The sequence below is a fragment of the Paracoccidioides brasiliensis genome, assembly GCF_000150735.1.
Source record: "Paracoccidioides brasiliensis Pb18 unplaced genomic scaffold supercont2.11, whole genome shotgun sequence".
Taxonomy (NCBI): Eukaryota; Fungi; Ascomycota; class Eurotiomycetes; order Onygenales; family Ajellomycetaceae; genus Paracoccidioides; species Paracoccidioides brasiliensis.
The window spans coordinates 955,525-968,865 of NW_011371368.1; the positions used below are offsets into that span (position 1 = coordinate 955,525).

General features: G+C 45.7%; 4 protein-coding genes across 4 annotated transcripts; 2 read left to right on the plus strand and 2 right to left on the minus strand.

Annotated features, from left to right (window-relative positions):
* Nucleotides 1-85: 85 nt before the first annotated feature.
* PADG_07542 (uncharacterized protein) lies at nt 86-1,376 on the plus strand (the record flags this gene model as incomplete). The annotated part of the gene is made up of 6 exons (XM_010764474.1): nt 86-256; nt 314-346; nt 503-603; nt 661-845; nt 927-1,123; nt 1,176-1,376. The coding sequence occupies 6 exons, from the start codon at nt 86-88 to the stop codon at nt 1,374-1,376; spliced, it is 888 nt and encodes a 295-aa protein (XP_010762776.1).
* Nucleotides 1,377-2,049: 673 nt separating this feature from the next.
* PADG_07543 (uncharacterized protein) lies at nt 2,050-4,084 on the minus strand (the record flags this gene model as incomplete). The annotated part of the gene is made up of 3 exons (XM_010764596.1): nt 2,050-3,284; nt 3,357-4,004; nt 4,078-4,084. 3 exons carry the CDS (start codon nt 4,082-4,084, stop codon nt 2,050-2,052), a joined length of 1,890 nt encoding a protein of 629 aa, XP_010762898.1.
* Nucleotides 4,085-5,483: 1,399 nt separating this feature from the next.
* Nucleotides 5,484-6,947, minus strand: PADG_07544 (uncharacterized protein; the record flags this gene model as incomplete). The annotated part of the gene is made up of 4 exons (XM_010764475.1): nt 5,484-5,927; nt 5,983-6,395; nt 6,486-6,690; nt 6,753-6,947. The coding sequence occupies 4 exons, from the start codon at nt 6,945-6,947 to the stop codon at nt 5,484-5,486; spliced, it is 1,257 nt and encodes a 418-aa protein (XP_010762777.1).
* Nucleotides 6,948-11,584: 4,637 nt separating this feature from the next.
* Nucleotides 11,585-12,789, plus strand: PADG_07548 (uncharacterized protein; the record flags this gene model as incomplete). The annotated part of the gene is made up of 3 exons (XM_010764597.1): nt 11,585-11,619; nt 11,699-12,517; nt 12,579-12,789. The coding sequence occupies 3 exons, from the start codon at nt 11,585-11,587 to the stop codon at nt 12,787-12,789; spliced, it is 1,065 nt and encodes a 354-aa protein (XP_010762899.1).
* Between the last annotated feature and the right edge of the window lie 552 nt (nt 12,790-13,341).

Sequence of the window (13,341 nt, forward strand, 5' to 3'; positions counted from 1 at the left end):
ATAGCAACATGCTTCCAAGATGCATCGTTAACAAACGGCTCCTCCAATCTTACAATCGTATCACCCGGATATAGAGTCTCTCAAGATGCATGAACTGAAGACGCCACCCGAAAATAACATTCTAATAAAGGTTCAAAGATTAATGGGCATGCCATCCCCGAAAACTCGATCATCTGGGGCAGTTGTTGCGACGGGCGTCTTTAGCATGGCTCACGCTATTCGCATTATAACCTCCGTCGCGGAACATATTTTCGTTGTAGGAATTCATCCGCCTCTCCTATAGATAGGATCCTACGAACTGCGCCTTTAATAGGTATGTTTTCCCCATAAATTCTCCGGAGAGAAAGTGGGCATGGATATACTCCATTAGAACATCAGGCAAAGTTAATGATCCTATGAACGGGTGGACACAACGGCTTTCCTTTTTCAACACGGGCCTTTTTTCAAAAAAAAAAAAAATAAATAAATAAATAAATAAAATAAAATGATAGTTATGTATCAGAAAATCTTCTCAGATGAGATAGCGCTAGGACAGGTGGATTTCCCGCGCCTGAGAAAAGGCGGGCTACGAGGCCAGTTCTATGAGTGCAATTATGTCGGCTGGTAAGCAATGCACGTAACAAACGATTGGGTTCTGTATTCCGCTAAACTATCTCGCAGTCCTCAAAGTCTCCGGCAATTTCTCAGATTAAGTCCACCAAGAAGTCGTCTACGTACACTTTCCAGCAGATACCAGCAAATAGACCTTATCCACCGTATTGCAAAACAATATCTTCAACACCTAAAGCTCTCCGCCGACGAAGTCTGGTCTAACTTCTCCATATCGAGTCTCATCGGCGTTGAGGGTATGCATCAGATGGGTAACACGCCAGTATCCTACGCATGCATTACGATCTAGGGGTGCGCTACGTAACCCTTACGCACAGCTGTCATAATAGATATGCCGACAGCGCAACCTCCAAAGTATCCAGTTAATAACGACCCTTCGCCCGTGGATCAGGCCATTGTCCGTGTGAAAATGAACCGACTAGGCATGATAGTTGACCTGGCTCATGTGAGCAATGACCCCATGCGAGATGCGCTGCGGATTTCTTCCGCGCCAGTGATATTATCTCACTCGTCGGTATATGCACTGTGTGTGCATCCGCGGAATGGGCCGGATGATTCTCCTGCAGCTGAAGCGGAACGGAGGGACGATCACGATTACTTCGTTCCCCGAGTATACACAAAGTGATGGTCAGGGTAATGCGTCGTTGTCGGATATGACAGATCATGTTCAACATGTGGGGAATTTGATTGGTATGGACATAGGGCTTGGTGCGGTCTTTGATGGAATGCCTAATTCTGAAGAAGGTTTGGAGGATATTTCAAAGTAGCCAGGTCGCATCGCTGAACTGCTACGACGTGGGGTGTCTGAGAAGGAATTGGTAGGACTGGTTGGCGCGAATCTACCGACAGTGCTGAAGGAGGTAGCGGAGAGGTTGAAGCGGAGCAGCTGAGAGATGTTTGTCCTCTGCAAGGTCGGTTTACGGAGATGTTTTAGCAAGATTCCCACTGAAGTTTTCACGTTCTCCGCGCTGGGTTGCGGAGAATGGGGTATTCTTTCTGATACGAGACCCCCTACCCCCTTTTTAACCGTGGACACCAAGTGAAAGGTATGACTGGGTCTCTTCTCATCCTCCTACTTCATCATCTCGCTTCCTTGTTCGATTTTGTTTTCTCATCTCTTTCATTTCCGGTTGCGAGCCATCTAAGTCTCTGTGGTCCCTCTATATCAACTGGTCTTTAAGTAAAATATTTCGATTTGGGATTGACTGGTACAAGTTGATCGTGGATCATCTTGTTCTATGTCACAATCTTTTCATCCAGAGTCTCGAGCTGGCAGGTATATTTTCCCATTCATAGGACTTCTTTCTGGCTATTCTATTATTGTTCCATTCATCTGCCACCGTCCCTGACTCTGTTGAGGATCCTTCACATGTGGAGAGCCCCGCAGTCTAACACAAAGCAAAACGCAATATATGAACACGACAGCTTCAAACTACAAATCTAGAGCTTAACCTCTCCGGCCTTCAATATCTCCCACTGGTCTGTCTCGAAGGGGAGATACCTTTCCTCACCAGCTGGGAGCCAGTAAAAACTGCCGCCCGTGCCGTTCTCCTTTATCTTGTCCAGGTTAACTCCCTCTGATCTCAACTTTACCTTCTGTAGCTTCATCGTCCCCGTCGTCTCAAGGCTAGACACAACACGCAGGAAAATCGGCACAGCATATCGAGGCAACACTCCAGTCACATACTTGGCTAGTCTACCAATGTCGAACGAACCCAGCGTCACGCCCTCCGCCAACACGATGGCCGCACATCCAGCTCTTCCGTCTGCATGGGGAACCTCAACACCATAGACGTTCGCTTCGGCAATCTGATCGAATTTCCCCAGGACATCGCTGACTTCGTTTGTGCTCACGTTTTCGCTCTTCCACCGGAACGTGTCGCCTAGACGGTCGACGAAGTAGAGACAACCGTTCGGGTCTAAGCGCATCATATCCCCTGACCTAAACCACATGTCTCCCTTTCGAAACACATCTCGTATTCTGCGCTTCTCGGTCGCTGCATCGTCTTTGAAGTATCCCGCAAACACTGCATTGGGTGCTGCGGGGTCCAATCTGAAGAGGGTCTCACCCTCCTCGCCGGCTTTGCATATAATTGGGACCCCTTTCTTATCTAGCTGGATTTCCCCCGTTACAATGTCTATTTTCACCCGCTTTTCGTTATCTCCATTCATCCAATGCCAGAGCAAGCCCCGCACTCCAATCGCACCGCGCCCTAAATCTCCTCTGTTGGCATTGAAGGTTGACGATATGCCGTCGCTGGCTGCATATAGTTCGTTGATCGTTTTGATGCCAAAGCGCTGACGGAAAACTTCCCAAACATCCGGGCGCATGCCATTCCCCCAGGCCATTGTTGCATTATGCTTCTTGTCCAGCGGAGATGGAGGTGCGTTTATCAGATACCGGCACAGCTCTCCAACATACTGTACAATATCGGCCTTCGACTCGCAAACTTCGGGCCAGAAAGTCTTGTGGCTAAACTTGCGGCCGAGAACCACGGTTGATCCAGCATACAGTGATGGGTTGAGACAAAGTCCGTGTGCTGTGCCGTGATAGAGCGGCAGACACGAATACATTTTCGTTCCTGGCTTGAGATCTAGGTATTTGCTAACTGATCGAGCAGTGATTAGTTCCTTCTTTCGAACAAATTTTGTGGCCTTGGGTAAACCGGTCGTTCCTAAGCATCAAGGAACAGTTAGCAATCGTACAAAAAGAATCTCTATGCAGGCCATCCGTGTCAGATTCATACCGGATGTATATATCAACAACGCTAGATCATCCATTTGAATCCCTGCTCGCCTTTCCTGTGGGGTAGGTGTTGTATCCTTGAGTGAGGAAATAAATTCCGGGTCATAATATATCGTCTGCACATTTGCCTGTCTAAGCTCCTCCTCGCAAGGTTTTACCAAATCCTCTGTCCCTCGATCCGCCAGCAAGAACCTCGCCTCACACAACTTTACGCAATGCACCAGTGGTGCTGCCGTAAGGTTACAATTGATGAACGACGGACACGCAGCTATAGACTCCAGTCCATACCACAACATGAGATATTCAGGCGAGTTCCCGCCGTCCAATCCAACCAACTCGCCCCGTTTTATGCCCAAATCGTTCATTAGCCAGTTCCCGACCCGATGTACGTCCTCAAGAAACTGTTTGAAGGTCCATGAGCGGCCCTCAAATATAAGAAACACATTATCACTATTCGCTCCATGCGCATGGTCCTCCAGGAGATGGTACATGAGTGTTTTGTCCTGCTGCCACCTCTCAGTGGCAGCTTGGATGGCATCTTGTGCTGTGACAGCAGCCGATCCGCGGGCCAGGTCATGGCGGATTAGATGTTTAGCGTCCAGGTAAGCAGCTGCCGCTAGCGTACCGGCCACTGATGCAGCGAGTGTGACTATGTTGAAAATATGATATTAGCACAGAGTGGGAATGGAATATGGGGAGGGCCGCTTTCGCAGTTAGCTTACGTGACATGATGAGAAATCTAGATGTGGTTTCGGCACTGGCGCTGAAGACGGAGAAACAGAAAATTTCAAAGAAGTAATACTCAGAAAACCAAATTGGAAGGAAAGATATAAATACCCATTACTCAGCTGGATCCAAACGTGTTCTTCTACTTTCTCAGGAAGCTTGTTGGATGGCTATAAAGCCGCTCGGCTTTACCAAACCAACATAGATATGTTGCATTCCCGCTTCAACAATTCACCGGCTACCTTCCTCGCTCTATATGGAGTTCGCTTTGCCGCACCTCGGTCTGGCAATTGATACTACAATCACCATTTGTTAAATGGTGCAGCGCTTCCCCAATGAAAGCTGCTAAGCTTCGCTCGCGCACGTAACTATCTACATAGCCATTTAACCGAGGCAAAACCCTCCCCAACGATCAGCCTTGTCAAGCGCTATAGAAAGAAACCCCAGTGGGAGAAACGCAAAAACAGAGTATAACCGATATCCAATATTTCCCGGATTCTCATCCCCCGCATTGTTTCCCCTGTTCATCCTGGAATTGAGCGTGCGGAGCAATTAATACTAGTGTCTGGGTAACTGGTTCACGTTCAGTGGGGTAAAACCCAAGAAAGTGAGAATGAGAAGATTAAACACCTGACTTTACAATACAGTAACTAATGAAATAACTGACAAGCAGGAGACATGCGGGGACGCGCTTCGAGCTCTTTATATAGCTAACTACATGATTAAGCAGGTTGATATATCCCATTTCTTCTTATTTCAACTCTACAGAAACCCCGCCACTGCTTAAACTTGATTGCCCGATCCATCTAATATCTTACATCTCGTCAATTAGTTAGATCTTCGAAAGTTTGACCTTAATAGTGATAAATCTCTGGGGGTTGAATTTCTGGAACTCTAGACTCAACTACTCACATCGCATGAAGCGACCAAGAACTAGATGATTTATCCGGTACAGTAAGGGTATTGATCATTTTTCAAACATCTTCCCCTGTTTGTCCAAAGATATTTGCTCTTTAAAAATGCAAGATACTAACTAAGATAGGCACGAGAATTTATGCCATGGAGAACTTGTATTTTGATGATACATGTATATTGTTCCTCTAATACATGAATCCAAGCTACCAAAGGTGCCTGCTGCTAATCAATTTAGTTTGTCCCCACAAATACTCCTTATCCGGATTTTCGACGCCAGATATGTTTGTTTGCGAAACTTGAGGGTGGGAGGAAAAAGACCTCCTCCACCTAGTTTCTAGACCAAAACACCACCCAGTGGACTTTCATTCAATGAAATCCATACAAGCAAAATGCAGAGGGACGATCGTACCGCATGTGTAAACTGGATCGTGGCGAGAAAAGAGAATGATCTCCACGTAGGATCATGCTGGTCACTTTAATCACCTCACTACTCTATATGAAGTGCCACTTTGATTCTGCGGAGACTTTCTTGAAGCCGTTCCTCCTCGAGAGCAAAGGATATTCGTACCCATCCTTTTTCCATTTGTGTGCCGTGATAACCTCCACCACCTCGAACCAACACCCCTGCGTTTTTCAGCCGAGTAATCATTTCTGATTCATCCTCCCACGTTTTTGCTCTTGGAGCCAGTCTTGTAAGTATGTTTAATCCTGCATTTACCGGGATGTATTCAATGTGATGGCGGATGAAAAATGAGGTGATGAGGATATATGATTCTGCCAACCGAGCTGAGTTCAATGCGACCAAAAAGGGTAGTTTGGGTGAGGAAAGGAGTTTCGCTGTAAATATTGCGGATAACGATGAGACCTGAGCATTGGATGCAACTGCCAGTCCAGCGGTGAGATCTCTGTTATCTTGTGTTACTATACAGCCCTATTCTAGCATTAGCAACTATATTCAGAGACGTTGCTGGTGACTGGTCACATACCACTCGAAACCCACTCGCGCCAAAATCTTTGCTGATACTCCATATAACGTGGATGCGAGACCGGTCGCACTCTAATAATTCGGTATCCAAAGCCAAGGCTGAGATGAATGGCTCGGGCTCAATATCATCCGCAACGGAATATGAGGTCATCCCGTACCCTTCATCAGATATGAAGTGTAATCCCCGCTGCTGGCAAAATATTAAACAGGCTTCCAAGACCTCCAGTGGGTAGCATAGCCCGTAAAATTTATGTGGATTTGTTATAATGAGTGCTTTTATTGTGCATGTGGCCTTATCCATCGCATCCTCTAATGCGGGTATCAGTTTCATTGTGAAATTATTTGTGAATTTCCCCGCGTTGACAAGAATCGGCCGAACAGATGAACGAGCTCGGAATTTCACCTCATCCCCGTCTATCCAAGTTCTGCAATGTTAGCCCCCCGACCATTATAATATATTCAACGATCTGATATTAAGCTTGGGGCTTGATGGGGGAAACTCACGCCAGAATGGTCCTGGCACTAACACACCGTCTTCAGGGTCGCAAATGTTATATAGCAACGCATCAAGGCAGCTTGTTGCCCCTGGCGCTGTGACTATATGATGAGGTCTGACAGGTTCGTGTGGATTAAAATAGTTGTTAAGTAACAGCGCCAGGCTTCCCAGAAGAGCGGGATCTCCGGCAAAGCCTTGTAAGCGGGAAAAGTGCTGATATTTTGGTAATTAGCAAGCCTTCTCCTCACCTCAGTCAGTTATTACAGAACGCTTACCTGGGAGTGCAATCCATCATGAACTGCTGCTTTACAGATAGTGGTTAGCTCCTCTCGCAAAAGGTAATTTTCATCCGTGGAGAGGTCGATGTCGGAAGTGTCAGAACCGCTGCCGTCGATTATCTTTCTTCTCATTGAAGGTGTGATCGACGCGACATTAGATGAACCTCGGGCGGACAACTGCGAATGATTCATTTTGGTGACCGTTTTAGCGTGCGTACACAGAACAAAATTCTGGAATTTTTCGATGAAGTTGAATTATTTTCTTTCCTATCCTCCAGGGTAATGTTGACTGTTTATATATTGAATTTTTGTTCCAAGCGCATCAGCCCGAATCACTTGAGAGGCCCAACTCACGCTCCTAATCTTCTCCCGCTGCTTGCATTATAAAAACTTTGTTTATGTCTAATTCCGGAATTTCGACTTTTCGAACTTCTAGTTCAGAATTAGCACCCAAAGTCTAGCCCGGATGATCTATTTCACGTTTAGCCTGTAAAGAGGTTGTAGACTGTCTGGCAGTTTAATTCTGAATCATTAACGTCGGGCCCCTTTGCGTTTATCAATATCGGTTTACCTATTTCATACAAGGTACAGTAAATAAATACATGGATGTAATGTATATACATCGATCACGTTTTTGTTCGTTAACAGCTTTAGAACTGCAGAATGATTTGACCGTCATATCTTCCTCCGAAGGGGGTTATCAAACCCTCTTCCTGGAAATTCGCGTCTGCGTTCAGAAGGCCAACCGGTTTACAAAGATTTTTGAAACCGATTTCAATTTGCCCTAGTTTGGGTCCCGAAGGGTAGGAAAAGGCTGAAATTAATCTCATCATCCGTGCCTTGTTCATGCAACTAGGACTTCGCCCCAGATATCCCTCCCGTTGCTAGAAATTGCATGGTACCAAAAAACCTGCGGGTTCTCCGGCTTAGGAGCGCCGTTTGTTTAGTACGACTTGCCTATCCTGTCTAGACTCCAAATAATGAATCACCAGGCCCAACTGTTTAAGTCATGATATGTCCCATAGGGTGTTCCATTTTCTATCGATCGTATTGTCCAGCAAAAGCAGGGTGGGGGGTTGGGGTGGGTTATTTTGTACGCCAATTTAGTGCTGCAGCATAATTTGACAGCTTCGGAAACATTCTGACTTCATCCAACGAGCTTTTGAAATTGTTTACGGTCACTGTTGTTATTGGTATTGCAGTATCAGTTCAAGGAATATCTACGGGGTACGTAAACCCTCCAAGACAGTAAAGTAGGCTGCTATCGGGACGCCCTGATCTACGGAGCACATCACAAACGGGCCAATCGCGTTGAACATCTAGTGACTTATTTTATAACTAACCTTTATTTCTCATCGTACCGGGTTGTTGAGCCGAATTCAGCACTCGGGAATTCCTTCACGTCTGATTCCGCTACCCATTTTGGGCATTTCTTTCTCTTGAACCCAACAACCAGGCAAAACTAACGTGGCAAGCCAATCTTGCTTCCTTACGACATGCTTTCTCCTAACCGAGATAGCGTCGATTTCTAGAAATGCAAGAGTGCAACGCCGGTCTCTTTTTGGAACCCTCGAGCCGGTGGTGCTATTTGAATTAGTTTGTTCACCGAACAACAGCCATTTGGTCCAATCCCGAGTTTTTCGACGCTTAGGGCCGAGCCTTAGTTAACTTAATCCCCCGTCAGAATGCAGGGAGAAACCCCTTCTCCGAGGATATTTGTGAGGAGATGAAGAAATAACTTACATGTGGGAAGCTCAGTCCGTCGGGTGAGCCTGGCGAGCTGCGAACCTGTCATCTCACCTTTCTTGGAAGTTCATGGCTTCCTTCCAACTGCACGAGATATCAATCGCAGCACAGCGGGATGCGACATTTGTCATGGCATTGCAATTGCTTCTCCAAGCTATTGGTTGGTCCATCCATCCATATGAATCCGCATGACAAAGATTTTGTTTGGTGCCAGCGAATAATTCACCCTCTCGTTTAAGGAGTGGAATTTGGCAAACAGGAAATCAAATAATGAAATTCAGCTGCACTGTCCCCGGATGTAGTCATGGTCGCATGAGATAAAACGTTTGGCATCAAAGAAGTTCCAAGGTTAACTCTGATGGTTAGTTTAACTAACCAACAGGTTGGATCCTTGTAGTCAAGGCCCAAATTATGCAGACGACTTTCCCTTTTGAGAGAATGCATAATGATTCTGCGACCAACATAACTCATCAGCACCAAGCCATCTTGTTCCAAAATGGCAAATGAACTCTGCAACTTCGGCGACATGGAGGGATAGCTATTAGGGTGTAAAAATAAACTCAATACTCCGTATTATTAAACATTTTGCGACAATCATGCTCCAGATTCTGATTCTTGATTTCATCTCCTCCCTCCTCCCTCCTCCTCCTCCTCCTCCTCCTCCTCTTCTTCTCTTTTTTCTGCTTCAAACAGCCCAATCACGTTAGGTGAACCGACTTGAACGGCAGCAACGAAAATGGCGGTCAGGCTTCGACAATTTGTTTGCTGATGTATGAAACCTGCAATTCCTTCTCATTTCTCTTGTTTCTGACGTTAGCTCGATGGTAGCACTCGATGCGGACTCTGCATCCTGTGCCAAGTATATTTGCCCTACGGAGCACAGTTAGTTATGCCTTTTAACTTTTCAGGGAATAATCATCCAGCCTTGGGGTTGGCATATTGAATATCTTGACACAATGAGGGGTAATACACAGCATTCTGCAGTTGATTTGCACGCTTTATTGTTCTGTTGTGCGAAATCAAATCAGGGACTTGATGGCAATGATGGCATATATGTCTTGCTTAAAAGCTGCCATAGGGTATGCTTGGTTTTATTTTTATCTTAAACTTCCAAATCGCAGTTGTGGCATCTTCAAGAAACCACCTACCCAGGTTAATAAGGATTCGAATAACTGCCATGCATGCATTACACACAGTTTTCGTCTACCATCATCGGTCGTTACGATTTGTCGATGGGATTGGGTTCTTTTCAGCGAATTGATTTCCTGTCAATCTGCCACGCCTCTGGAAGCCGAATTTGGTTTGCGTTAGTCAGTCTACATGATTCATATCCGGAAGCCTGCTCCCACTTCCGATGCGTCCACGGAATCGATTGACAATGGACTAAGCCATTCTCTGAGAAGCCGGAGAGTATTATGTTTTGTCAAGTCCCTTGTTACTAAGGACGTTCCCCAACCCTTCACACTTTATGTTGTTGAGTCAAATGGAGAGCATCAAATGATATAATTTTTCTCCCATCAAACGAAAAACACCCGAAGAAGTTTACCCCAAGTTTCTACGGAGTTCAAACGAAAATAAGGCGGGCAATCTCTTATGGGACTGGATAGCACAAGTGGGGTCCGAAAGCAGAAGTTATTCGTGTCTTAAGACACTGTCTCCATCGAATGTTCAACCATACCTTGGTTGATAGGTCTCAAGATTTTACACCTAAGTTGTGAGAAGAAGCCAGAGTATGCAAAGATTATTCATGAGGACTCTTTCTAACTCTTTTGAGGATACGGCGCTGAACTCCTTGGAATCTCCAAGGGCACTTGTAGTTATCCAACATCCAACTGAATAGCATACTCTTACCATCTAACAGGTCATAGGTGCTCACAGGCACGCTCGTGCAAAATTTAAAGTCTACGTTTACATCTCCCCAAGCATCAGTTTCCATTTGGTGATGTGGCCCTCTTGGTAATCGTTCCTCGAGCGTCGGACTAGACGAATTGCTAAGACAATTCACATCAGCAGAGATGCACACCGGGATTCCAATATTGGCAACTTTTATAGCTGTTCGGCGGGATTATAACAGTGTATGCTTCATCCGATATCAAGTATGATTGACATCGGTTGAGCTGCATCATTCGACTATTAGCTGACAGGTAATGGCCGGGCGGTCCCTATACGAACCAATTCCCGGACCTTTTTGGACTCCTTCCAACTCATTTTTGGAAATGTATTTTGTATTGAAAGCTTTCCGAGGCTGCACCAAGGCTTATATCCGCAGATAGTGGCACAGACGCCTAATAATATAACAAGACGAGTAGAATGTGACATACTGAACACAAAAGTCACCGTCACATCTACTCACCGCCCTTCACTGTCCGTCAACGGTTGAAGTCTCTTCTCAAAATAATGAAGCAGAGAAGTAACCTCTACATTAGCAGAGCCTTTGCGGAGTATATTTGGTGGATGTTCTTAACTTGCTTTCTTTATATTTCATGGGATACGGAATAGGCCAATGCTTCCAGTGCATAGTATTGCATATAGAGCATATCATGGGGGGGAAATTTTAGTTTGCAGAGATCTTGCAAGACTTGTCTTGCTAGACGAAAGGGATTAATACTTCAGAAGTATTGGATTCTTAGTGCTTCATACACTCCAGTCCTCCTTCACAGGGCTAAGCTACTATTCAACCTGCTTATGAACGTTGAGGTGCATGCTACTAACATATATATAGTGACTTGATAGGTATAGAAATGTCATGCACAATGTTCCTGACAGTTACTTAAAAGATTTGTGTTAAGTAATCTTCGAAGCCACCGGGCAAATATATGTCCCAAAAGGGCCTAGCGTGTCATTGTGCGGCTCCATAGCCGCGCGTTAAAGCAGTCTTGTGTGGCGGCTGAGCTTCATTGATGGATGTTCAATCGATCAAAATCCGCCAATTCAATTCTACGATATCTGCTCATGCACATCCTGCCCTGCTATTCTATATCTTAGTCTAATTCTAATATTCTACTCTGGACCCGGAACTACTACACTCCCTCGTTTTCTCTATTACATGCACCTTTATCTCCTCACAAAAGACGCTGGTCGCAATGGACAACGCCAACCTGTGGACTCGCCGGTCGAAGTAAGTACCTAGGTAGCTTGTTCAAGATCCTGAAGTAGTGTTTTGGACCACATAAGTCCTGGGTACTAACACCGGGTAGCACTAGCAAGCTGTCCCTTTCCACCTCCGGTTCGGACAACAAAGACAACAGTGGAAGACAGGATTCCTCTCGTAGCCATCCATCCAAGCGATTCGGGCCTGACAGTTCCCACAGCGGCCGCTCCAACCCTTTTAACGCGATATCTCCCCTCACCACAAATGCACCCTCACCTTCCATAGCCGCTTCTTCTGCCTTTGGCTTGGGATCAGGTGCCTTTGCCTCCTTTGGTTCGGCGAAAACTCCCAAAACCCCAGGCGCATTTGAGCTGAATAACTCAAAATCCTCCAGCGAGAAACGAGAGACGCAAACAGAAAACGAAGGGTCGAATAATAAAACTGTGAAATCGAAGGAGTCATCATCGTCCCTTAATAATAATTCCTCTGCCCCTCCTGCTCTAAAGGAGCATCCAATAAGGTCCACTTGGATTGTCTGGTATCGGCCCCCAACCCCCAAATACTCGGACTATGAAAAGTCTACCATAGCTCTTGCATCGATATCTTCTGTAGAGAGTTTCTGGGCAGTTTATTCACACCTGAAGAGACCATCTCTTCTACCAGCCGTGTCGGACTACCATATCTTTAAGAAAGGAATACGCCCGGTCTGGGAAGATGAATCAAACAGACGGGGAGGGAAATGGATTATTAGATTAAAGAAAGGGGTTGCTGATCGCTACTGGGAAGATCTGCTTCTCGCCATGGTAGGCGATCAATTTGCAGAAGCCAGTGAGGAAGTGTGTGGGGCAGTCCTGAGTGTCAGAAGCGGGGAGGATGTTTTGTCCGTCTGGACTAGGATTGATGGCGGACGAAACATTAAGATTAGGTAAAGTTGTTGGTGAATATCGGCCTGCGCGAACTGTGCTTGCTGCTAACCTTTCTTCCAGGGAAACAATCAAGCGGCTACTCGCTTTTCCTCCGGACACCAACATCGTATGGAAAAGCCATGATGACAGCATTGCCCAGCGCTCGGCCATCGATCAAGCCCGTCAGGACAAAGCTGCGGGGAATTCAGGTCATCACCAAGGCTCGGATCGTCGCCGTGCCCACAACCAAGATGACACCTCCGTGGATAAGGGGCGGAGCGCGGCATCGTGAAAGAAAGCTCCATATGTGAATATGGACAGTGTACAGTAGCTTTTTGCCTTTTATTTATTATTTCCCCCCTCCCCCAACTTATTCTTTTGACGTTCTGTTTGTTCTGCCTCTAGGGTTCGGTGGGTGTGCCCTTATTTTCTTTCTTCTCAAACTTTCTCTTTTCCCCATTTTTCCCCCATGATGCACTATGTCTTTTTTCTACTGGAGATGTCCATTCTGGAAAATTCAGTGCCGGAGTGAGCTTTGTTTTTCCTGATGAACCGGCGGATTTTAGCTAGCCCTTTTTACTTATGTGTCTCAAGTTTTATCCATCGATTACAAAATCTGAATGGAGTAGGATGGCAGATATGAATGCCTCATTTTATCTTGATGAGCATAATTGGCTGTTTAAATGTAGCTATGCTTATGGAACGATCTTGTTCAATATTATTAGGATACTGATAGTCTGAATAAAAGGAAATGGCGCTGGATCTCTGCATAAAACTTCTTCTCCTCAAAAATTGCCACTAAAAATACTCTTTGTTGGATGGATGCATCTCATCTTGTTGATTG